This window comes from Argentina anserina, chromosome 2 (genome assembly GCF_933775445.1).
Source record: "Argentina anserina chromosome 2, drPotAnse1.1, whole genome shotgun sequence".
Lineage (NCBI taxonomy): Eukaryota > Viridiplantae > Streptophyta > Magnoliopsida > Rosales > Rosaceae > Argentina > Argentina anserina.
The window spans coordinates 2568205-2587111 of NC_065873.1; the positions used below are offsets into that span (position 1 = coordinate 2568205).

At 38.4% G+C, this 18907-nt stretch overlaps 1 protein-coding gene and 1 long non-coding RNA gene across 2 annotated transcripts; one reads left to right on the forward strand and one right to left on the reverse strand.

Annotated features, from left to right (window-relative positions):
* The first annotated feature begins 1996 nt into the window (after window positions 1-1996).
* Window positions 1997-3758, forward strand: LOC126782844 (uncharacterized). Its single transcript, XM_050508171.1, has 5 exons — window positions 1997-2058; window positions 2613-2723; window positions 2812-2964; window positions 3080-3259; window positions 3360-3758. The coding sequence occupies exons 4-5, from the start codon at window positions 3080-3082 to the stop codon at window positions 3585-3587; spliced, it is 408 nt and encodes a 135-aa protein (XP_050364128.1). The 5' UTR covers window positions 1997-2058; window positions 2613-2723; window positions 2812-2964; the 3' UTR covers window positions 3588-3758.
* Window positions 3759-7475: 3717 nt separating this feature from the next.
* LOC126782998 (uncharacterized) lies at window positions 7476-9713 on the reverse strand. The gene is made up of 2 exons (XR_007670830.1): window positions 9270-9713; window positions 7476-9192 (listed from the first exon to the last, which is right to left on the reverse strand). It is a non-coding gene; the product is annotated as an uncharacterized LOC126782998 (long non-coding RNA).
* Between the last annotated feature and the right edge of the window lie 9194 nt (window positions 9714-18907).

Genomic DNA, 18907 nt, shown 5'->3' on the forward strand with positions numbered 1-18907 from the left:
TTTTTTATTGATAAAAAAAATCGATTGTACATTATGAACATTGAATATCATGTGGCTTCAGGAAAGATTTGTGCTATATATGGTTACGTTTGTGTTAATGATGAGATAAAATAATCCATATCATATGAATGATATGATTCAATCGATATATTTATTGAACAAAGCTTATACATCATTGATTTGTTTCACAGGCTTACCTCAATCTCAATCGTCTTCTTAATCTAGACATCTCAGCATTATAGTACGTCCTTGCTGCCATGCATATATTTATATATTTGTCGAAATAAACAATTTAAATATTAATTTACACTCAGACGATTGTTTACAAAACGTACCCAGCAAACAACTCTTTTGGGTATAAAGAATGGCGAGTTCTCGAATGCACCGTTACCACCTTCTTTTGTCGTATTACGTGGCACTCTGTGATTGGTTTGGACCAAAAAATTTCGCCCCCACGCGGGGTGCCTCGTCCTCAAAACTTGAATGGTTTTTTCTGTCGGCGCGGCTTGTGCGAGCCGACTGGAGCGGGTTAATAACTGGGATCGAGGACAGTAAGATGAGGGGCGAGGTGTGGGGGAGAAGATTTGGAGCCTTTACTCTCATTTCGGACAACCCTAATTTCATTTCTTCTTCTCTTTCCTCCTCCTCTCTCTCTCTCTCTCTCTCCCTCTCCATTTTGTTCATCCTCTGCGCGCACCTCCTTCCTCCTCGACTTCGTCTTTCTTCTTCCTTCTGCATGCCAATGTCGAGAATTTCGTCTCCGGCCACTATCTCTGCAAACCACCACACCATCGAATTCAGTACCCAAAACCAAGTCTTATCTGCCCCCATCGCCGTCTCTCCACCGCCTCTATCATCTGCTCCACTGCCCAGGTCCTCTCTCTCTATTTGAGGAGCCGCCGTCTCAGCAGATCTTCAGATTTCCGGCCGATTTTGCTAGTTTCTCTAGTTTTGTTGAATCAATGCCAGAGATGTTAAGAAGCTTCAGGACGCAGGGATCTATACCTGCAATGGCCTGATGATGCACACCAAGAAGGTATATAGCGAATTCGCCTCTAATTTTTCAACACGGTATAAGTTTCGAGTTGAATTTTTTGATTGTGGTTGTTGTTTGGCAGAACTTGACAGGAATCAAAGGTTTATCTGGGGCCAAAGTTGATAAGATATGTGAGGCTGCCGAGAAGATAGTGGTTAGTGCTCGAAATTGCTATCTGAAAACGTGAAGAACTTCGTGATCGATCTTTGTTGTTTATATGTTTTTGTTTGGTTCATTTACTGGTGTAGAGAGAAGCAGAGGAAAGAGGCTTCAAGTTTGCAAACGGTGAACAGAAAGCTGACGGCAATGAACAAGCTTTTGATAGAGGAAACCGATAGGTTGCAGAAACAGGTGTCGCACTTGGTCTATGAAAACAGTTACTTCCGCCAACAGATTCAAAATTGCCTGGTATGAAGGTAACTTGTCCTTCCTCTTCTTCCTTTTGCCTTTGGTTATTTCATTTTCGATCTCTTGTGACATTCAAGAAGAGTTTGCTAATCTTGTAAGCAACATGCAAACCTCACCATCTTAATTTTTAGTCATACCAATCTTTGCCTTTTCCTTTTGCTCCCCCATCATTCTAATATTTTTCTTCAATGGTGGAAGGAGAATATTGGTTATGTGGAAAGAAAGGTGCAGGCTTTAAAAGTGCTCTGCTAAGTGGGAACTCTTGGTTAATAAAAAGTTTATTTCTTTTAATTAAAATTGATGAATGTTTGCAAAAATATTAAGTAATTAAAAGTTGGTTGTGATCCCAAATTCCATATATTATTGATTTTGATCTGAAACAGCCTGGTCCTCGGATTCCATTGGAATCGTTGCTATTTCTCACGGTTGCACCGTGCGTGCGGCCTGGTGGGTCTTGAACCTACATGGGTGAGTTCTTTGTCCACCTTGGTCTGGTATTTAAAGTAGTAACTTATTAATCTTGCTGCAGTAATTTGTGAAGATTGATCAATGATTCTTGTGAAAATGCATACAAGTCCAGACACAGCTTGCTCACACTCTGCGTAACTACACAGGTTTGTCTTTGCCTCAAGTAAGGATTGTCTTAACATTCTGGAAATCATGCCATCATTCTGTAAAGTTTCGTTGTGGTGTTTCCTTAGAAGTCTGGCGTTTGAGTATTGAAATGTTAAGTTTATGTTGACTGTGAATTTCTGTCATCTTACAAATACTCAGTTTGGTTTAAAGAGAAATTATAGACTCCAATATGAAGCATGGTAACCGAAAGTGGTAATTGTGGGTTTTGGACTGCTGCAATACCTTGCCAAGTGAAGTGGAATGACATTATTGATTTTTCAAAATTTGCATCCCATATATATCTGGTCTTTTTAACATAATAATCTAGCAGCAAGCCTAAGATTTCCTTACTGAAATCTGCAGTTTTATTCAAATATCATGTTCTATACTTTTCAACTTCCTACTCACATGCATGGAGGGAATGGAAAGGTTGCTTACATTGATACTGAGGGAACTTTGTATCCTTTTCTTTGTCCTTACCAACTGTTGTTTTCAATATTTGTTAATGTTCTCCAGCATGTGAATATTTAGCGTGATGGAATATTTGATGCAGGAGCGGGCACATCAAGTCGTACCGGACAATTGTGTGGAAGCACACCTATCTTCGACCATCAGCTTATGCAAACTGCGTAAATACCATAACCGGCTACGTACATGCAATAAGGTTACCACGCTATAAATTTTTTGACTAAAATCTTGTGCAATCGTGTAGTTTGTTAATATTGAAGTCCAACCATTTGTTTAATCTGCAGATATTTATTCCCATAAATGATGTTGCAGTCCAGCACTGGTTTCTTGTTGTTGCCAATATTGTAGAGGGTGAATGTGAGATATGGGACAGCATTCCAGACACCTCAGCCAAGCTGCGCCAGGAGGAATGCGTCGCGTCCGTGGTAGTTTACAGTGTATTATACACTTGGTGAATTTATAAAAATTGCTTCTCTATATTGTTTTTTTTTAATATTGAAAACTAAGGCATGTATGGTGGTTATACTTATCGTGACCTTGTTTATTGCACAGATGGGTCTCCTCCAAAGGGTTTTTGCAAGTGAACTGAAGTGTTATCCATTGCTTTTGTCTAAACTAGAGTCGTACCGTATCATATATCCTGAAATAAACCCCACTCAATCTAACGAATTTGACTCAGGGATTTTCACAGTTAGGAATATGCAACATTATGGAGACTACTGGCATGATGGGGTAAGTGTCAGATAACTGTTGATAATTTGTTTTCCTATCCACATATGTTTGTTATGTCCCCTTTTCATTTATTACAGAGTTTGTGCCATTAATTTTGCAGTTCAATTCTGGTGATCAGAGGATCAAACTTGCACTTGAAATTGTGAACAACCCCTACAATGAGTGTCTCGCCGATGTGATGGATGGTGTAAACTACTGGAAGAATGTGGTAGGTTCCACGCAAGTCGGTCGACCTTCAAGGGGAAATACAGCCCGTGACGATGATGCCGACATCAGTTTTATACCATGTTGTATTAAGTTCAAACCTCGCATCCCACGTCGTTCGTAACCATCAATTTGTCGGATGAATTTGGAATATAACCATTTTGTAATATGGTAACAGTAAAAAATAAAAAACTACCAGCACGAGGACTTTTATATGTACCATACTGAGATACTATTGCTCAGTGTATGCGTATTGTCGTGAACTCAATTCAAAATTGCTACAACTTTCGTTTGATATGTTCAATTCAATTACTCTGCATGATTTGTTTTAAAATGGATATATCATTTCATATTTGAGATAAAAACTAGAAGAAAAGTAAAACAACAAGTCTAGATTGTAAATGAACCATAGAAGATGAAAGCGCCCATACATTGTTCAACTCAACAGTACGTATCAATGTACAAGGCTCTCAAAACTAATGAAATACAACTTATATTTAAAATACGTATTATCTTCCTCTCTACTCTCATATTGAGACATTGTCTTCATTATCCATCTCAAATTTAACTATTATCGGCTCATCATGTAAGGCTCATCAACGGGTCGGGCCTTAGTACAGTTAAATAAGTAACAAGCTGGGCGGAGCAGTGTATTTTCACAAATATGAAAATCTAAGCCCGCCCACCTAAAGCGTGTTTTGCGGGCCGGGCCGGGCCTTGAGGGCTTGTATTAGAAAAAAAACATAATGCTTTTATTTAAGGGTTTAGAATAATAAAAGAATTGTTAAAAAACATTATAAAAAAAGTTACAAATAAATTATAGTTTCGAAATATGGTCGATCGACACCGGCAGATGTGATCGGTATATATATTTAGGGACCCCGTAAAAATTTCGTCCGTTTTGGACATGGTTTGACCGTTAGTATCAACGGTCAACTAAAAAAGAGGCGTTTTGACATATTGAAACCCCATTAACCGGGGCTTTCCCAAATAGATTTATTCAGTGCGACCGCGCATAATAGGTAACCAAAATTAGCTGATTTCATATATGCAAACGGCTTTCGGCATTCGCATCTTTGTAATGGGTCCTCCCTTAGAACATATTAGTGGTGTTTTCTGTTTAATGGAAATTCTGACGGTCAAACGAGGTCCGAATTGGATGAAATTTTTACAGGGTCACTAAATATATATACCAATCACATCTGCCAGTGTCAATCGATCCCGAGAAGTTTTCTACATATAGTCGCTTCATAATGTGATAGTTTTATTATAAACCTAATATAAAGGTTATGATACACTAGTTGACACTTAGACGATCGCAACTCTAGTTCGAAATATGGTCGATAGACATTGGCAGATGTGATCGGTATATATATTTAGGGACCCCGTAAAAATTTCATCCGTTTTGGACATGGTTTGACCGTTAGTACCAACGCTCAACTAAAAAAGAGGTTGAAACCCCATTAACCGGGGCTTTGCCAAATAGATTTATCCAGTGCGACCGCGCATAATAGGTAACCAAAATTAGCTGATTTCATATATGCAAACGGCTTTCGGCATTCGCATCTTTGTAATGGGTCCTCCCTTAGAACATATTAGTGGTGTTTTCGGTTTAACGGAAATTCCGACGGTCAAACGAGGGCCGAATTGGATGAAATTTTTATAGGGTCACTAAATATATATACCGATCAGATCTGCCGGTGTCGATCAATCCCAAGAAGTTTCCTACATATAGTCGCTTCATAATGTGATAGTTTTATTATAAACCTAATATAAAGGTTATGATACATTAGTTGACACTTAGGCGATCGCCAACTCTAGTTCGAAATATAGTCGATCGACACCGGCATATGTGATCGGTATATATATTTAGGGACCCCGTAAAAATTTCATCCGTTTTGGACATGATTTGACCGTTAGTACCAACGCTCAACTAAAAAAGAGGCGTTTTGACATATTGAAACCCCATTGACCGGAGCTTTCCCAAATAGATTTATTCAGTGCGACCGCGCATAATAGGTAACCAAAATTAGCTGATTTCATATATGCAAACGGCTTTCGGCATTCGCATATTTGTAATGGGTCCTCCCTTAGAACATATTAGTGGTGTTTTCGGTTTAACGGGTATTCCGACGGTCAAACGAGATCCGAATTTGATGAAATTTTTATAGGGTAACTAAAAATATATACCGATCACATCTGCCGGTTTCGATCGATCCTGATAAGTTTTCTTCATATAAGTTTTTATGGGGAGAAAATTTAAACAAACCAATCTCAACCATGCTTTGTTAGGTGTTACTTATATGAAGGAAGTCAAATGTGATGTTATTCCTATTTCAATTTATGATTTAGGTGGGGCTCCTCTTCACAACTCAATTAGTCTCTAATGTATTGCGCCCCTAGCTCCATTGCCCTTGCATGTCAATATATCTATAATTCCTTCATTTTCAAGTAAGGCGCAAACATTTTAATCCAGGCCCTTCGATCTTTTTTTTTTTTAAATCCTTTTGCTGTTATAATTTATCTTATATAATTTGGTTGTTTCAAAATAAGATTTGCGAGAAATTTTTTACAGCGTCACTAAATATATATACCAATCATATCGACTGGTATCGATAGATCCCGATAAGTTTCCTTAATATAGTTGCTTCATAATGCGATAGTTTTATTTTAAACCTAATAAAATATGTATGTATAACATTTTATTATTTGGCGGGATTTTACGGGCTAGGTCTTACGGGCTTTTGGCGGGCCAGGCCCACGGGTCGGGTCGGGTCGGGTTTCACAGCTCTAATTTAAGCCCGACCCTCTACCCACAGAAGCGGGCTTTAACGGGCTTTCTCGCGAGCCGGGCTGGGTAAAAGCCCGTCGAAATTGCGGGCCTCTGCGGGTTAAATGATGAGACTTACATTGTTCAAATGTGACCAAATTTTTATAGGGTGCCTAAATATATGTAGCGATTACATATAACGGTTTGATTGATAATACAACGAACTTAGATTGTTCATCAACAAATCGTCCACTAATATATCATAACATTTATGTAATGTTTTATACTAAGGTGTCACATTATAAACCAAATAGAATCTTGGTGATGACTGCACAAGTTAGATCCTGTCAATTTGTTCAAATTAGTTACTTATTGTTCTATAATTTTTATCAAAATTATTTGTTGTTTAATTTTTATATTATTAAAATAAAGAATCCACAATTTTTATGAAATTAGAAAATAAATTTAATTAATTACTATTGACTGAATATTTGTTAAAAATAAAGCACTACCAGCTATAAATATATTGTTTGGGGAAGTTTTATGTTTGAAAAGAAACCCTTCATTTTTATTTCTCTCTTCTTCTTTTTTTAGATTATCAAGCTGACATAATTATCAAACTTGGGAAAAAAAAAGAAAAAGGTGGGGAGTCGTTGAGACTCGAACACGGTTTACAAATCAACAACGCGAGTACTTTAGCCACTTCAACTTAGTAGTTGTAGACTTACATTCCTTTCATTTCGTCATTTAAGTACTCGAGTGACAACAACTAGTTGATGGAAGTTAGACGACGATGTTTTCGTCATCTTAAGGCTTTAGACGACGAAAATATGGCCTTAGCTAACAAATTATTGTTGTCATCTAAGTGCTATTTTTTGGTAGCGACTGTTATCCCTTTGTGATACAGTTCGAGCTGAACGAGTATCGGGCATGAGTATAGCAGCCCTTAAGAACTGCTTTTGAACATGTTGAATTTTATGCATTATGCTACTCTTGTTTCCACTCTACCTAGCTCAAGTAGATTGCACGTTTTTATGCAAGGATGTAATCAAAATTATTTCAGGTTCTTTTTTGGATCTCTTGATCATTATGGAAGCAACTGTTGAATGTATGCATTTATGCTACTCTTGTTTCCACTCTACCTAGCTCAAGTAGATTGCACGTTTTTATGCAAGGATGTAATCAAAATTATTTCAGGTTCTTTTGGATCTCTTGATCATTATGGAAGCAACTGTTGATGTGTTTAGGTGATCTGTGTGATGCATAGTTTATTTGATAGCTAGCCTTTGGTGCAATTTTATGGTTGTGAACTGTGTCGTCTAAATTACATCAAGACGGCAGCCACTTATACAACAAATTTGCAACCTTTCAAAATGCGAGGCTTTGTAATTGTATAGAGACGGAAGCTACTTATAAATATCCAATAGCGACTTTTTCCTGCCCAATCTTGATCATCCTTTCAAAATGAGATTTAAGAGTATCCTCTTTCGCTCTTTTGTTGGCTCTTGCAAACGCTGACATAACTGTCTGGCAGTACCCTGGATACATAAACACTAATGAGCAAACGTAGCTTAGTTAGAACTATAACATGTAGTTCTCATACTATAACATGTTAGTTAGAACCAACATTTTGCTAGCTGTACTTCAAATGAAGAATTATGAAGAGGATGAATTATAAAAAAAATCCCTGCCTTCGAACTGCCAATGATATGGCTAAGATGAACCTAACTCTTTGGCACTGTCAGCCCCATCAGCAGTATTCAAATACATCAGAATTTTGTGACGCTCCTTGCATATCTTATGCTTGCAAAAGATACATTGTATGTTACAAAGTGAGACGCAAAAGATAGACTATAAAATAACAACTTCAAAGGGATGATTATAAGAGTATAGAAACAGAGCTGCGTGAATAATAAATATAGACAGTTAAAAAGGGAACACTATTTTGACATTAATGACATGGACTGAGAAATACACTTTACTTTTGAGTTCTCTGAAAGATTATGTACCATACCAGCTACTAATATTTGAGCAAACTCACATCTACTATGTTAATTGACTTTGCTATTAGAAGTAGACTTCACATTAGATGCAAAATAATAGTTGATCAATATGCGGGTGCCCCACAAAGTTCAGTCAAACTTTTAACCAAGTTACCATAGATTTGCATTACAGTAGCCTTAACATGAAAGTGCGTGGAGTGTGAAATCAAAGTCTGGCTGTGATTTCCCCTGCGGATACAATCCACTCACATGTTTCTAACTGAATGTTTATAGTTGGAGTTGGAGTTTTCACTGCAATTTGCAACAAGTCCTAACAATTAAGAGCAAGAAACTTATTTAACATTTAAATCAGTTAATCCGATGTAGTATTAAAACCATTTATAGACTAAGTTGAATATAACCTTCAGCCAACAAGTTGACATCCGAATTTATGAGGAAACAAACCAGCACTAATTCCTTGCATTGGTTCTGACATCTATTTAACATGTGCATGCATACTACTTTTCCAAGACTCATTAACACCCTTCTGTCATTCAATTTAATCTCTAAGAACCAGAAATGAGCACACTAATAATAACAAGTAATTTGCACGCAATATTTAAGTTATGTTCTAAACTGACCAAACTCTGAATCCAAACCATAAACCTGAACACCATCATCAACAAATAATATTCACAAGGTGAAACACAATCATAGCAAAGCCTATGTGAAAATTTGATACCATGTTGAACAAAATCAGATAAAGTTGATTTGTTCAACGTTGAACAAAATTTCAATATCAGGTTTATGTTTTGTTCAATGTTGAACAAAATTTCAAAATTGATGGGCAAAAAACCTCAGGTAACAAAAAATTTGATACCATGTTGAACAAAATCAATTAAAGTTTGAAATTACCCACTCCATGACACGAGCATTGTTTTTTCAAAGTCTGCTGATCCAAGCTCAACCTATCGTAACTGAAAACATAACAAATGATATCTTTAACAACATTAATGTTAACAAAGAAGGATTGAAGGAAGAGGCAGAACCATACGTCGTTTTAGAAAGGACAATGCGGTTGAAGAGCGAGTCGACGAAGTAGGGGGCGGCGACACCTCATTGAGCTGCAACCTCCCCATCGGCCATGATTTCCATAAATTGAAGAAATTGGCGGCTCTTACGAAGAGTGCATTCAATCAGACCCTACGCCTCCCGGCCACGATTACTGACCTTTTACGAAGAGACCCGATGTGCATCTCGATCTGGGAAACAGAGAGATCGCGGTGGATTTGTGAAAATTGAAGAATGATTCCGTCTGCGATTGTGAGACGGTGGTTCTGATGTGGGGGCTAAAAGGGTTGAGGTCACTGGTGCGGCGGCGCCATCTCTTCGATCGTCTCATGAACTCCTTCCACCCCTGATACCCTCTACTAAAGCATCTTACCCAATTCTAGATCTGAAATTCGAAATGATGCTTTCATTAAACTGTACAAAAAGATCTAATGTTGAAGCTTCTCTCACATCCTTGTCTTACTGTCCTCCATCACAAATTTTACCCAACTAGACTCGGCTCGCACAAGCCGCGCCGACAAACAATAGAGGCAGCCCACGTGGAGCAAAACTTTTAGTCCCAACCAATGAAAGTGTGCCACGTAATACGACAAAAGAAAGGCTTCTTCAAGTAACGGTGCATTGCAGCCGTTGCCATAAAGAATAACATTCTCGTCTTCAAGAAATGCAGCATCTCAACGTAGTCTACCAGCTTTGAACACTAGAATACTTCAATATGTGTGCTTAGGATCGATCATGGACAAAATGATTTCTTGTGCATAAAGTAAGCAACTAGACCCAAAACTTGGAAACGGATTGTATATAGACCAATGTGTGCATACTAGCTTGTAATTCAAGTTTGGGAGGTAGCTTCGTATTGAAAATCCATCAAGATTCTACTAGCTTGTAATTCAACTTTGGGTGGTAGCTAGCTACCATTATCATGGATCATGAATGTGTGCACCCTGGCCTATATATATATGATCAAGCACTACTGTTTCTTCAGCATGCGAAGAAATGACCATGTCTATACGTCTAATATATAAGGTTATAAATTCATGATGCCATACTCATATGCCATGATGACTGAGGCATAGTACGGATCCCAGCATATTTCATAACCTTAAACTAGGCACGACGTTCATACGTAAAAGTGCAGAGTAGAAAGAGACTATTCAACGTTGTACATTACAGCATTACAGCTATGTAATCTAAATTCAGAAGAACGAATTTCTGACTCATAATCACCATTCTGCTTGTAATCTAAATCAAAACAGACCAACTGCATGACAATCCGCTAAAATCAGCCTATATGAGACTATTCCACAAGGGAATGTACACTACAAATATAGTCGAATATGGGCCGAACTTCCTCGGCAGTGCTCAAACAAAAGGAAACTGGCATGGTTTCTTGTCATGACATCCAGATTCTCCTTTTGGCCCTGCACCTACGTACTCAGTGGGAAATCACCCGTTTTACGTATATGAGAAGATTAAACACCATACATGTAATGTAGATTTAGATTGACAGTAAAAGTGCAAAGTAGATTAAACACCATGCATGCCAGGCTATAAACAGATTCATGTAATTTATTATCAAGATACACGCAAGAATTATTTACCAAACAATGGTTAGCATTACCAAACCGCCATCAAGCTATGCAATATTTGCATTTCCCTTTATCTACATGGCCAGAACGCATACATCTCTTATCAAGGGCACAAAGTTCTTCACGAGCAAAAACATGGAAATCAAAACAAGGTAGTACCAATGCAGCTGGTCAGCTAGCTAGATGGAGCATTAGGCTGTCGACAAGTGGGACAGACATGATTGATCCGGAGTGTAATAACCCGATTTTTCGGAACGAATTAATGAATTGTTTCTAAGTTTATAAAGTTTGTGAAAGTCATTAAATGTGTTTGTGTCGCTTTGCGACGTCGGAAATCGAAAACGGAAACATTATAGGAACGTTTATTTAGAAACAACGTTACGTTTCCGCTACGTGAGTATCGACTTTTATTCCGTCACTCGTTTGCGAAAACTTCCTTCACGAAAGTTTGTAGAGCTCATCGATATGAGTTTGTGGACACGTCACGCATTCGAATCAGATTAACGACAGAAGTTAGTTTTCGATTTGGAAAATGGTATAAAAGGAAAAATTGAGGGAAAATGGAAACCCTTCACCCCGCCCCCTCACCTCTCTCTCTCTCTCTCTCTCCCTCAGAAAATCCTCCGTCGCGATCTGGTAGCTCCGGCCTCTGTGGCTCACACCGCCACTCTCTAAGCCACTGCGAGCTCGACCCCTCCCTCTCCTGGGCAAGACGCGACCTCCTTCATCGCCGAGAAGCTACGCCCAGCTCCTGCGTCTTCTGCAATAAACCGCCGCCGCCCAAGCTTCCTCTGACGAAGCTAGGGTTCAAGGTAAGAGCATCTCCACCGCTCTTCAACCTCAGTACCACCAACGATCGGAGGGGAAACTCAACGCCGCGCCGCTCCTCACCACGAATCGAGCACTGCCGGTCCGACGAGCTCCGGCGCTTCCAAGACGTTAATTAGGTGAGAATTTGATTAAATTGGTTGTGGTGATTGTTGTTGGTGAATTTGGGTTTGAAACGGAGTGATTTAGAAGGAGATCGGAGGAGGATCGGAGGAGGAGGTGGAGGGGTGAACACCGCCGCCTTAGGCGGCGCGTGTGAGTGCGTGTGGTAGTTTAGAGGAGGCGTGAGGCCGTGGGGAGGAAGAGGGAGAAGAAAGGAGGAGAAATGGGGCAGCGGTGGCGTGTCTACGCGCTGGTCTTTGGCTCGGCGCGTGGGCCCCATACGCTGCCACAGTGAGTGGCGCATGAGCGCCACGCGCGGTCGCCAGAGGTGGCGTGTGTACCCCACACACCGCCACGTGCGGCGGCGAGTGAATAGTTAATTCAAACGGTAATTTTGAAAAAAAAATTATTTTTACGTTCGATGGATGTAAAAAGTGATTTACGTACTGTAAATGTAAATTTATTTTACGTACAGTAAATGTAAATGTAAATTATATTCAGTAAATGTAAAAGTAATTTCAGAAGGGTAAATCGGTAATTATTATTTACTAGCCAGTAATTACTGTGAATAGTATGTATACGTTAAGAAATACGTGAAGAGTATGAATTATACATGAATACGTAATTGATGTGTATTTGTAAAGTAATATGTGAATAGTAATTACGTGAATAGTAAAACCAGAAATTGCTGAACAGTAACATTTTATTACTGTTTCGGCATTTAAGGTTTACGTAACGATTCTAAATTCTTTTCTTATCTTTTCAAGGTGATCGATAATTCAAGTAAAAGAATTACTTTCGGAATTGTGGAATTACGCTCGAGATTATAAGGTGAGTAAAATCTCACATTTACGAATCTACCCTTCCGGAGATTCAAGATTATGCAGAATTTTAAAGAATGAAATATGACATGTATATGATATAGTGGAATATATATTTATATAAATGGTAAATAGACACATATATATAGTTTGCTATATTATATACTGTCACGATTTCGTGTTGAATATGTTCATTTTGGTGATGAGATTTATATATCGAGCATGTGATTCGATTTGTACAATATGACATGATGATTATTGTACGTGGTTTTAACAATGAGATTTGTTAAAACGTTTTGTCTTCGGACGAGTTTTATGTCTTCGGACGAGTTATGTCTTCGGACGAGTTTTATGTCTTCGGACGTGTTTTATGTCTTCAGATGAGTTTATGTCTTCGGACGAGTTTATGTCTTCGGATGTGTTTTATGTCTTCGGACGAGTTTTATCTTCGGACGTGTTTATGTCTTCGGACCAGTCTTCAGACGTGTTTAGCATATCGGAACCTAGCCTTTGGCCGGGCGAAAGTTACGATACAATTAGAGCTCTAGTTTGTCTGCCGGGGTACTGCATATGAGGTAACAGATGGGTTAGCGGCTTATGAGTACCCATATATTTTGATATTGGATGACAGATGGTTGTCCAATGTCGGCGGCGTACTTCATGAGGGGTAAAAGAGGTGTATCAGTGCTCATGAGTACCCGTATTATAAATGCATTTGGGTAAACAGAGGGGTTGCCTAATTCTCATAAGTACATATATTTTCACATTATTAGACAACCAGATGGGCCATCTAATGAGTCATGAGTGCATTTATATTTATTGATTTGTGGATTTTCGTATATATATTGATATGCGAGTTACATTGTTGTTTTACTCATACGAACTGTAAAGCTTACCGGGTTTGTGTTTACAATCCCGGTGCACCTATTCGATGGTGTAAGGGATAACACCGTAGGTGTGGATTTGTAACGACCCTAAAATTTCGAGCATAAAAACTCAAAATTCCAAAGTCGTGAAACACCAAAACAATCTCAATGAATCGAAATCATTTCAAATGCCACAGCGGATCAATTACTGAGTTCACAATACAACTCAGACAAACCAATTATTACAAACCAAATTTATAATCCAACATTACAAAAAAATGGAAATGTAATAATCCTCACAATCACTCACAAAACCCACAAATAGATCCTCACAAATTCTCACACAATCCACAATAAAACCTCACCGCAAACAGGATAATGAACAACTTCGAGTCTTCAGAGTTGTCCCTCGATTTCCACTAATCAACACCTGCGGAATTATCCCCTACACCATTGAATTGGTGCACCGGGATTGTAACCACAAACCCGGTAAGCTTTACAGCTCGTATGAGTAAAATGAAAATATAACTCGCATATCAATTTATACGAAAATCCACAAATCAACAAATATAAATGTACTCATGAGTAAATAGACGGCCCATCTGGTTGTCCCAAAAAATGTGAAATGAAGTGCTCATGAGAAATTGGGCAATCCTTCTGGTTACCCAAATGCATTTATAATACGGTACTAATGAACGCTGGTACACAACTGTTACCCCTCACGTAGTACACCGCCGATATTGGGCAACCTTCTACTACCCAACATCTAAAAATATGAATACTCATGAGCCGATAACCCATCTGATAGCTCACATGCAGTACTCCGGCAGACAGACTAGAGCTCTAAATGTATCGTAACTTTCGCTCGGCCAAAGGCTAGGTACCGACATGCCAAACACGTCCGAAGACAAAATGTTTTAACAAACACCATATTAAAACCACATACAATAATCACACCTCATATTGTACAAATTAAATCACATGCTCGGTATATAAATCTCGTCATCAAAATGACATATTCACAATGAATTCATAACAGTATATAATATAGCAAACTATATATATATATATATGTACTTATTTACCATTTATACAAATATATATATATTCCACTATATCATATACATGTCGTATTTCAATATTTAAAAACTCTTGCAAAATATTGAAATCTCCACAAGGGTATATTCGTAAATATGTGAGATTTTACTCACCTTATAATCTCGTGCGTAATTCCACAATTTCCTAAGATAATTCCTTTCCTTGATTTATTAATCACCTTGAAAAAATAAGAAAAAAATTTAGAATCGTTTCGTAAACCTTAACTGCCGAAACAGTAATAATAAGTTACTGTTCAGCAATTTCTGGTTTTACAAAATTACTGTTCACGAGGTTATTGTTCACGTATTTACTATTCACGTATTTATGTCCAAATACACATCAATTACGTATCCATGTACGTGTACATACTGTTTACGTATTTCTATACGTACAAATACTATTCAAATGTAAATACTGTCTAAGTAAATAAAAATACTGAATTACGTTTTTTGAAAATTACTTTTACATTTACTGAAAGTAATTTACATTTACATTTACTGTATGTAAAATAAAATTTACATTTACCGTACGTAAATCACATTTTCACATTAACCGTCGTAAAAAATAAGTTTTACAATTTACTGTTTGAATTTACTGTTCACGCGCCGCCGCACGTGACGGCGCGTGGGGCACACGCACCGAGCCTAAGTTCGGCGCGTAGCACGCCACCGCCGCCCCAAAATCCCTCATTTCTTCCCCCTCTTCCACCCCACGGCCTCACGCCGTCCTTAGACCCCTCCACGCCCTCACAAGTGCCGCCCAAGGCGGCGGCATCTCCCCCAAATCCCACCTCCTCCGATCTCCTCCAAATCGAAACCAAACAACCATAAATCAACAATCAAGCATCACAACAACCTAATTAGGCTAACCCCCACCTCAATCGAGCTTGGAAACCACCGGAGATAGGCTTTGACACGGCAGAGGAAAACGCAGCAACTTGGAGGCGTTGGTGGAGCTCCGGCGCGGCGTGAGAGGGTGCGTCCACCTCGGGGTCGCCTACGGGGGGTGGTGCGATGCCTTCTAGGCCGGCGGTGAGGGCCACGTCTCCCTGAGATGGGAGATCGGTGGTGAAGCCGAGAGAGAGAGAAGGAAGATCGGGTGAGAGGGAGAGGAAGGCGGAGAGAGGAGAGAGAGAGAAAAGGGGTTTCCAGAAATGGAAACCCTAATCACAAAAATGTCCTTTTTATACTCGTTTCCAAAATCGAAAACTAACTTCCGACGTTAATAACTTTCACGTACGACCTCCGATTCGAACGCGTGACGCGTCCACGAACTCGTATCGACGATCTCTACAATTTTCGTGAAGGGAGTTTTCGCGACCGAGCGACGGAATATAATTCGATATATTCGTTGCGGAAACGTAACGTTTTTCTAATTAAACGTTCCGAGAACGTTTCCGTTTCCGTTTCGTAAAGTCGCAAACAACCAAATTCATTTTAAATTGAATTTCATAACTTATAGAATTCAAATCAAAACCAAATATAGTTCCGAAAAATATAGGGTTATCACAGGATTAGCGCAAATCGACGAACCGCTCAGATGACTTAAAGTTATTTATTTCCATCTTGTGGTGAGGACTTTGTGTTGATTTCCTTGTGAGGATTTTGTGTGGATTTATGTGAGGATTTATACATTTCCATTGTTATAATGTTGAATTATAAATTTAGTTTTGTAATTATCGGTTTGACTGAGTTGTATTTTGAACTCAGAAATGATCCGCTGTGATATTTAAAATGATTTCGATTTATTGAGATTGTTTTAGTGTTTTTCATGATTTCGAAATTTGAGTTTCATACTCAAAATTTTAGGGTCGTAACACGGAAACTTGTGCATACAACTTATTACACCAAAGCAACTAAGGTCTTAGTCTCATGCAAGAGACAATAGTTCAAAACGAAACTAGAAACATAAAGCTATAATGCATGCTTGTACTAGATTTCTCCCCCTAAGTTGATGAAGGACAAAGGAGCAGAATGCATGACACGGAAACACCCCTAGCCACCACGACGATTTGCCAATCGTCCACTCTGACGGCGGCCACCGATAGAATTGAAGTTTGTCCACTCATGCATAGCGATCTCTCCATTTTCCGGCGGAGCAAGACCGTTTGCTGGTTCATGGTGTGGTTCTTGAGGCATAGGATCTGGGACAGGGGGAGGAGCGATTTGTAGATGATCATGAGCAGCCCTCCAAGCAGTACGAGTAGCACGGATCTCCCTGGCTGCCCTTGCCTCCCTATCCACAGCAATAGCGTTCCAAAGAGCACTGCCTTCTTGAGGAAGTGGAGGAGGTGGAGGATTGGAATGGAAGGAGCTCGAGAAGCTAGATGAGGAACCATATGAGTTCCCTGCAGCAACAACATGAGGTGAAGTCGGTGGCGCAAACTGCCTGGATAACATTGCCTGAGACTCTAGGCGCAGATCAGTTAGAACCCCCACTGCCGTTTCAAGCCTTGACAATTGAGCAGAGATGCTCTCATGCCCTGAGTTGTGAAGATTTTGGAAGCGGTCCACCTGTGCTTGGAGATGAACACCTAGATAAGAGAACGCTTGAGTGAGGTCACCGAGAGTGACCGGAGCAGCTGCACAACGGCGGCACAACGCTCCTCCATCCCCCTGTGTCTACGGTCGGCCTCCTCCCTAGCTTTGCGCATCTCCCTACGTGACCGGCGAACTCCAGGCATCCCTAAGCACTGCACGCTAAGTAAACCGTAAGATAGGAAGGGAGGAAAACCTTGAATATTTTATTAATTTATATTTCAATTAGTTATTTCATTTTTTATCACTGACCTCAATTTTTCATTTTTTATTTATTTTGTATCTCATTATTTATTTTGAATTCCACATTTGTTTCATAAGAATTTTCTTACGTTGCTAAACATGTATTCTTTGCTCAACTATAAATAAGATTTTACAAAATATTAGTTTTAAACTAATTTATTCGAATAAGTAATTGTTCGAACAACCAATTATAATCAATAAAATACATCAACTTTAATTAATTATTATTAGAAGAGTCTAATAATGAAAAATCATTCCCAACATCACGAGATATATATTCTAATCGTCATTGCTTACTCACTTTTCAAGTAAAGAAAATTAGGAAAATGAAATATTATAATTGGGAGAAGAGGGAGGAAGGTACGTATAGTCGTATATGATATTGAGAATTGGGGGTTGGGAGGTAAAAGATGGTGGTGTCTTCTTGTCTTCTTCAGTTCACGTTGTTAATAGGGTTTGTAAAACAACTCTATTTTAATTATTACGAAAAGAAAATAATGAATTGCTTTTATTTTTATAGAATTTAATGTCCAAAATTGTTTTTTTATAAGATGACGTATATGTAATCTAATAATTAAGAAATTGTGGAGGTCTAATAAGCAATTGTAGAGGTCCTAATAGCAAAAGCCATAAACATTGAAGGACATGTATATATTTTATTATGCTTACTTAATCAACTATATGTATATATAGCCATTCTACTTCAAAATGTACATAATATATAAATATATAACTATGTTGTAGGGAAAATTGAATGGTTTACTCATTTCATTGATACTCCCATTTATATAGTGGTCAGAATTATAATAAAAATAAATGGTAATTACAACGGTAATTAAGGCTACATAATGGTGATTGATCTGTAACGTCTGTTGACCAAAAACGTCATTAACTCATTCTGTTATTTACTTTAACAAAACACAATAATGGTGTTTTTTCTTCAACACTCCCCTTTGTGCCGAGTTGAAGATATAATGGTGCATAAGGTGTTGACTCATTAAAAACCTTGTCAAGTAACAAAACACAATGAGAGAAAATAAAATCTTGCTCGAAGGGGAAAAGAGCACAACACACCTATTACATTTGAGATTAAAATATATGTGTTAAACTCTCCCTGATGTTTGCACCTCCTCCTAATCTTTACATTAATCGTGGGAGCTTTGATAACTTTTGCATATTTACTTTAAGCACATATGGCGACAACGTAGATAGTGTTAATCCTTACAACGTATTTCTTGGGTGAATAAAGTTTGTTCTATGAATTTCATGTATATCTCTTAATTTTAATCCCACATAGAGATATCTTGTTACAATATTCATAAGTTGCATTTGTCAATTTTTCGGAAAACTACTAAACTGATAAAGTAGTGGAGTCCAATGACATCAATTACGAGAATATCTCATTGTGGTCCATTTACAAATTGATATTTTTTCATAGTCAATTCCAGTGCGTTTAGTGAGAGACCTTGTACCATGAGGTGAGTCTATACTCCTAATTCTCATACGCATCCTAACAAAGATATATGATAGCGTTTAC

What these genes read in the sequence shown, in the direction of transcription:
- LOC126782844 (XM_050508171.1), top strand. Translation starts at nt 3,080, where the DNA reads ATGGGTCTCCTCCAAAGGGTTTTTGCAAGTGAACTGAAGTGTTATCCA. An exon ending in GAGACTACTGGCATGATGGG is followed by an intron (nt 3,260 to 3,359) that starts GTAAGTGTCAGA and finishes TTAATTTTGCAG; the next exon opens with TTCAATTCTGGTGATCAGAG.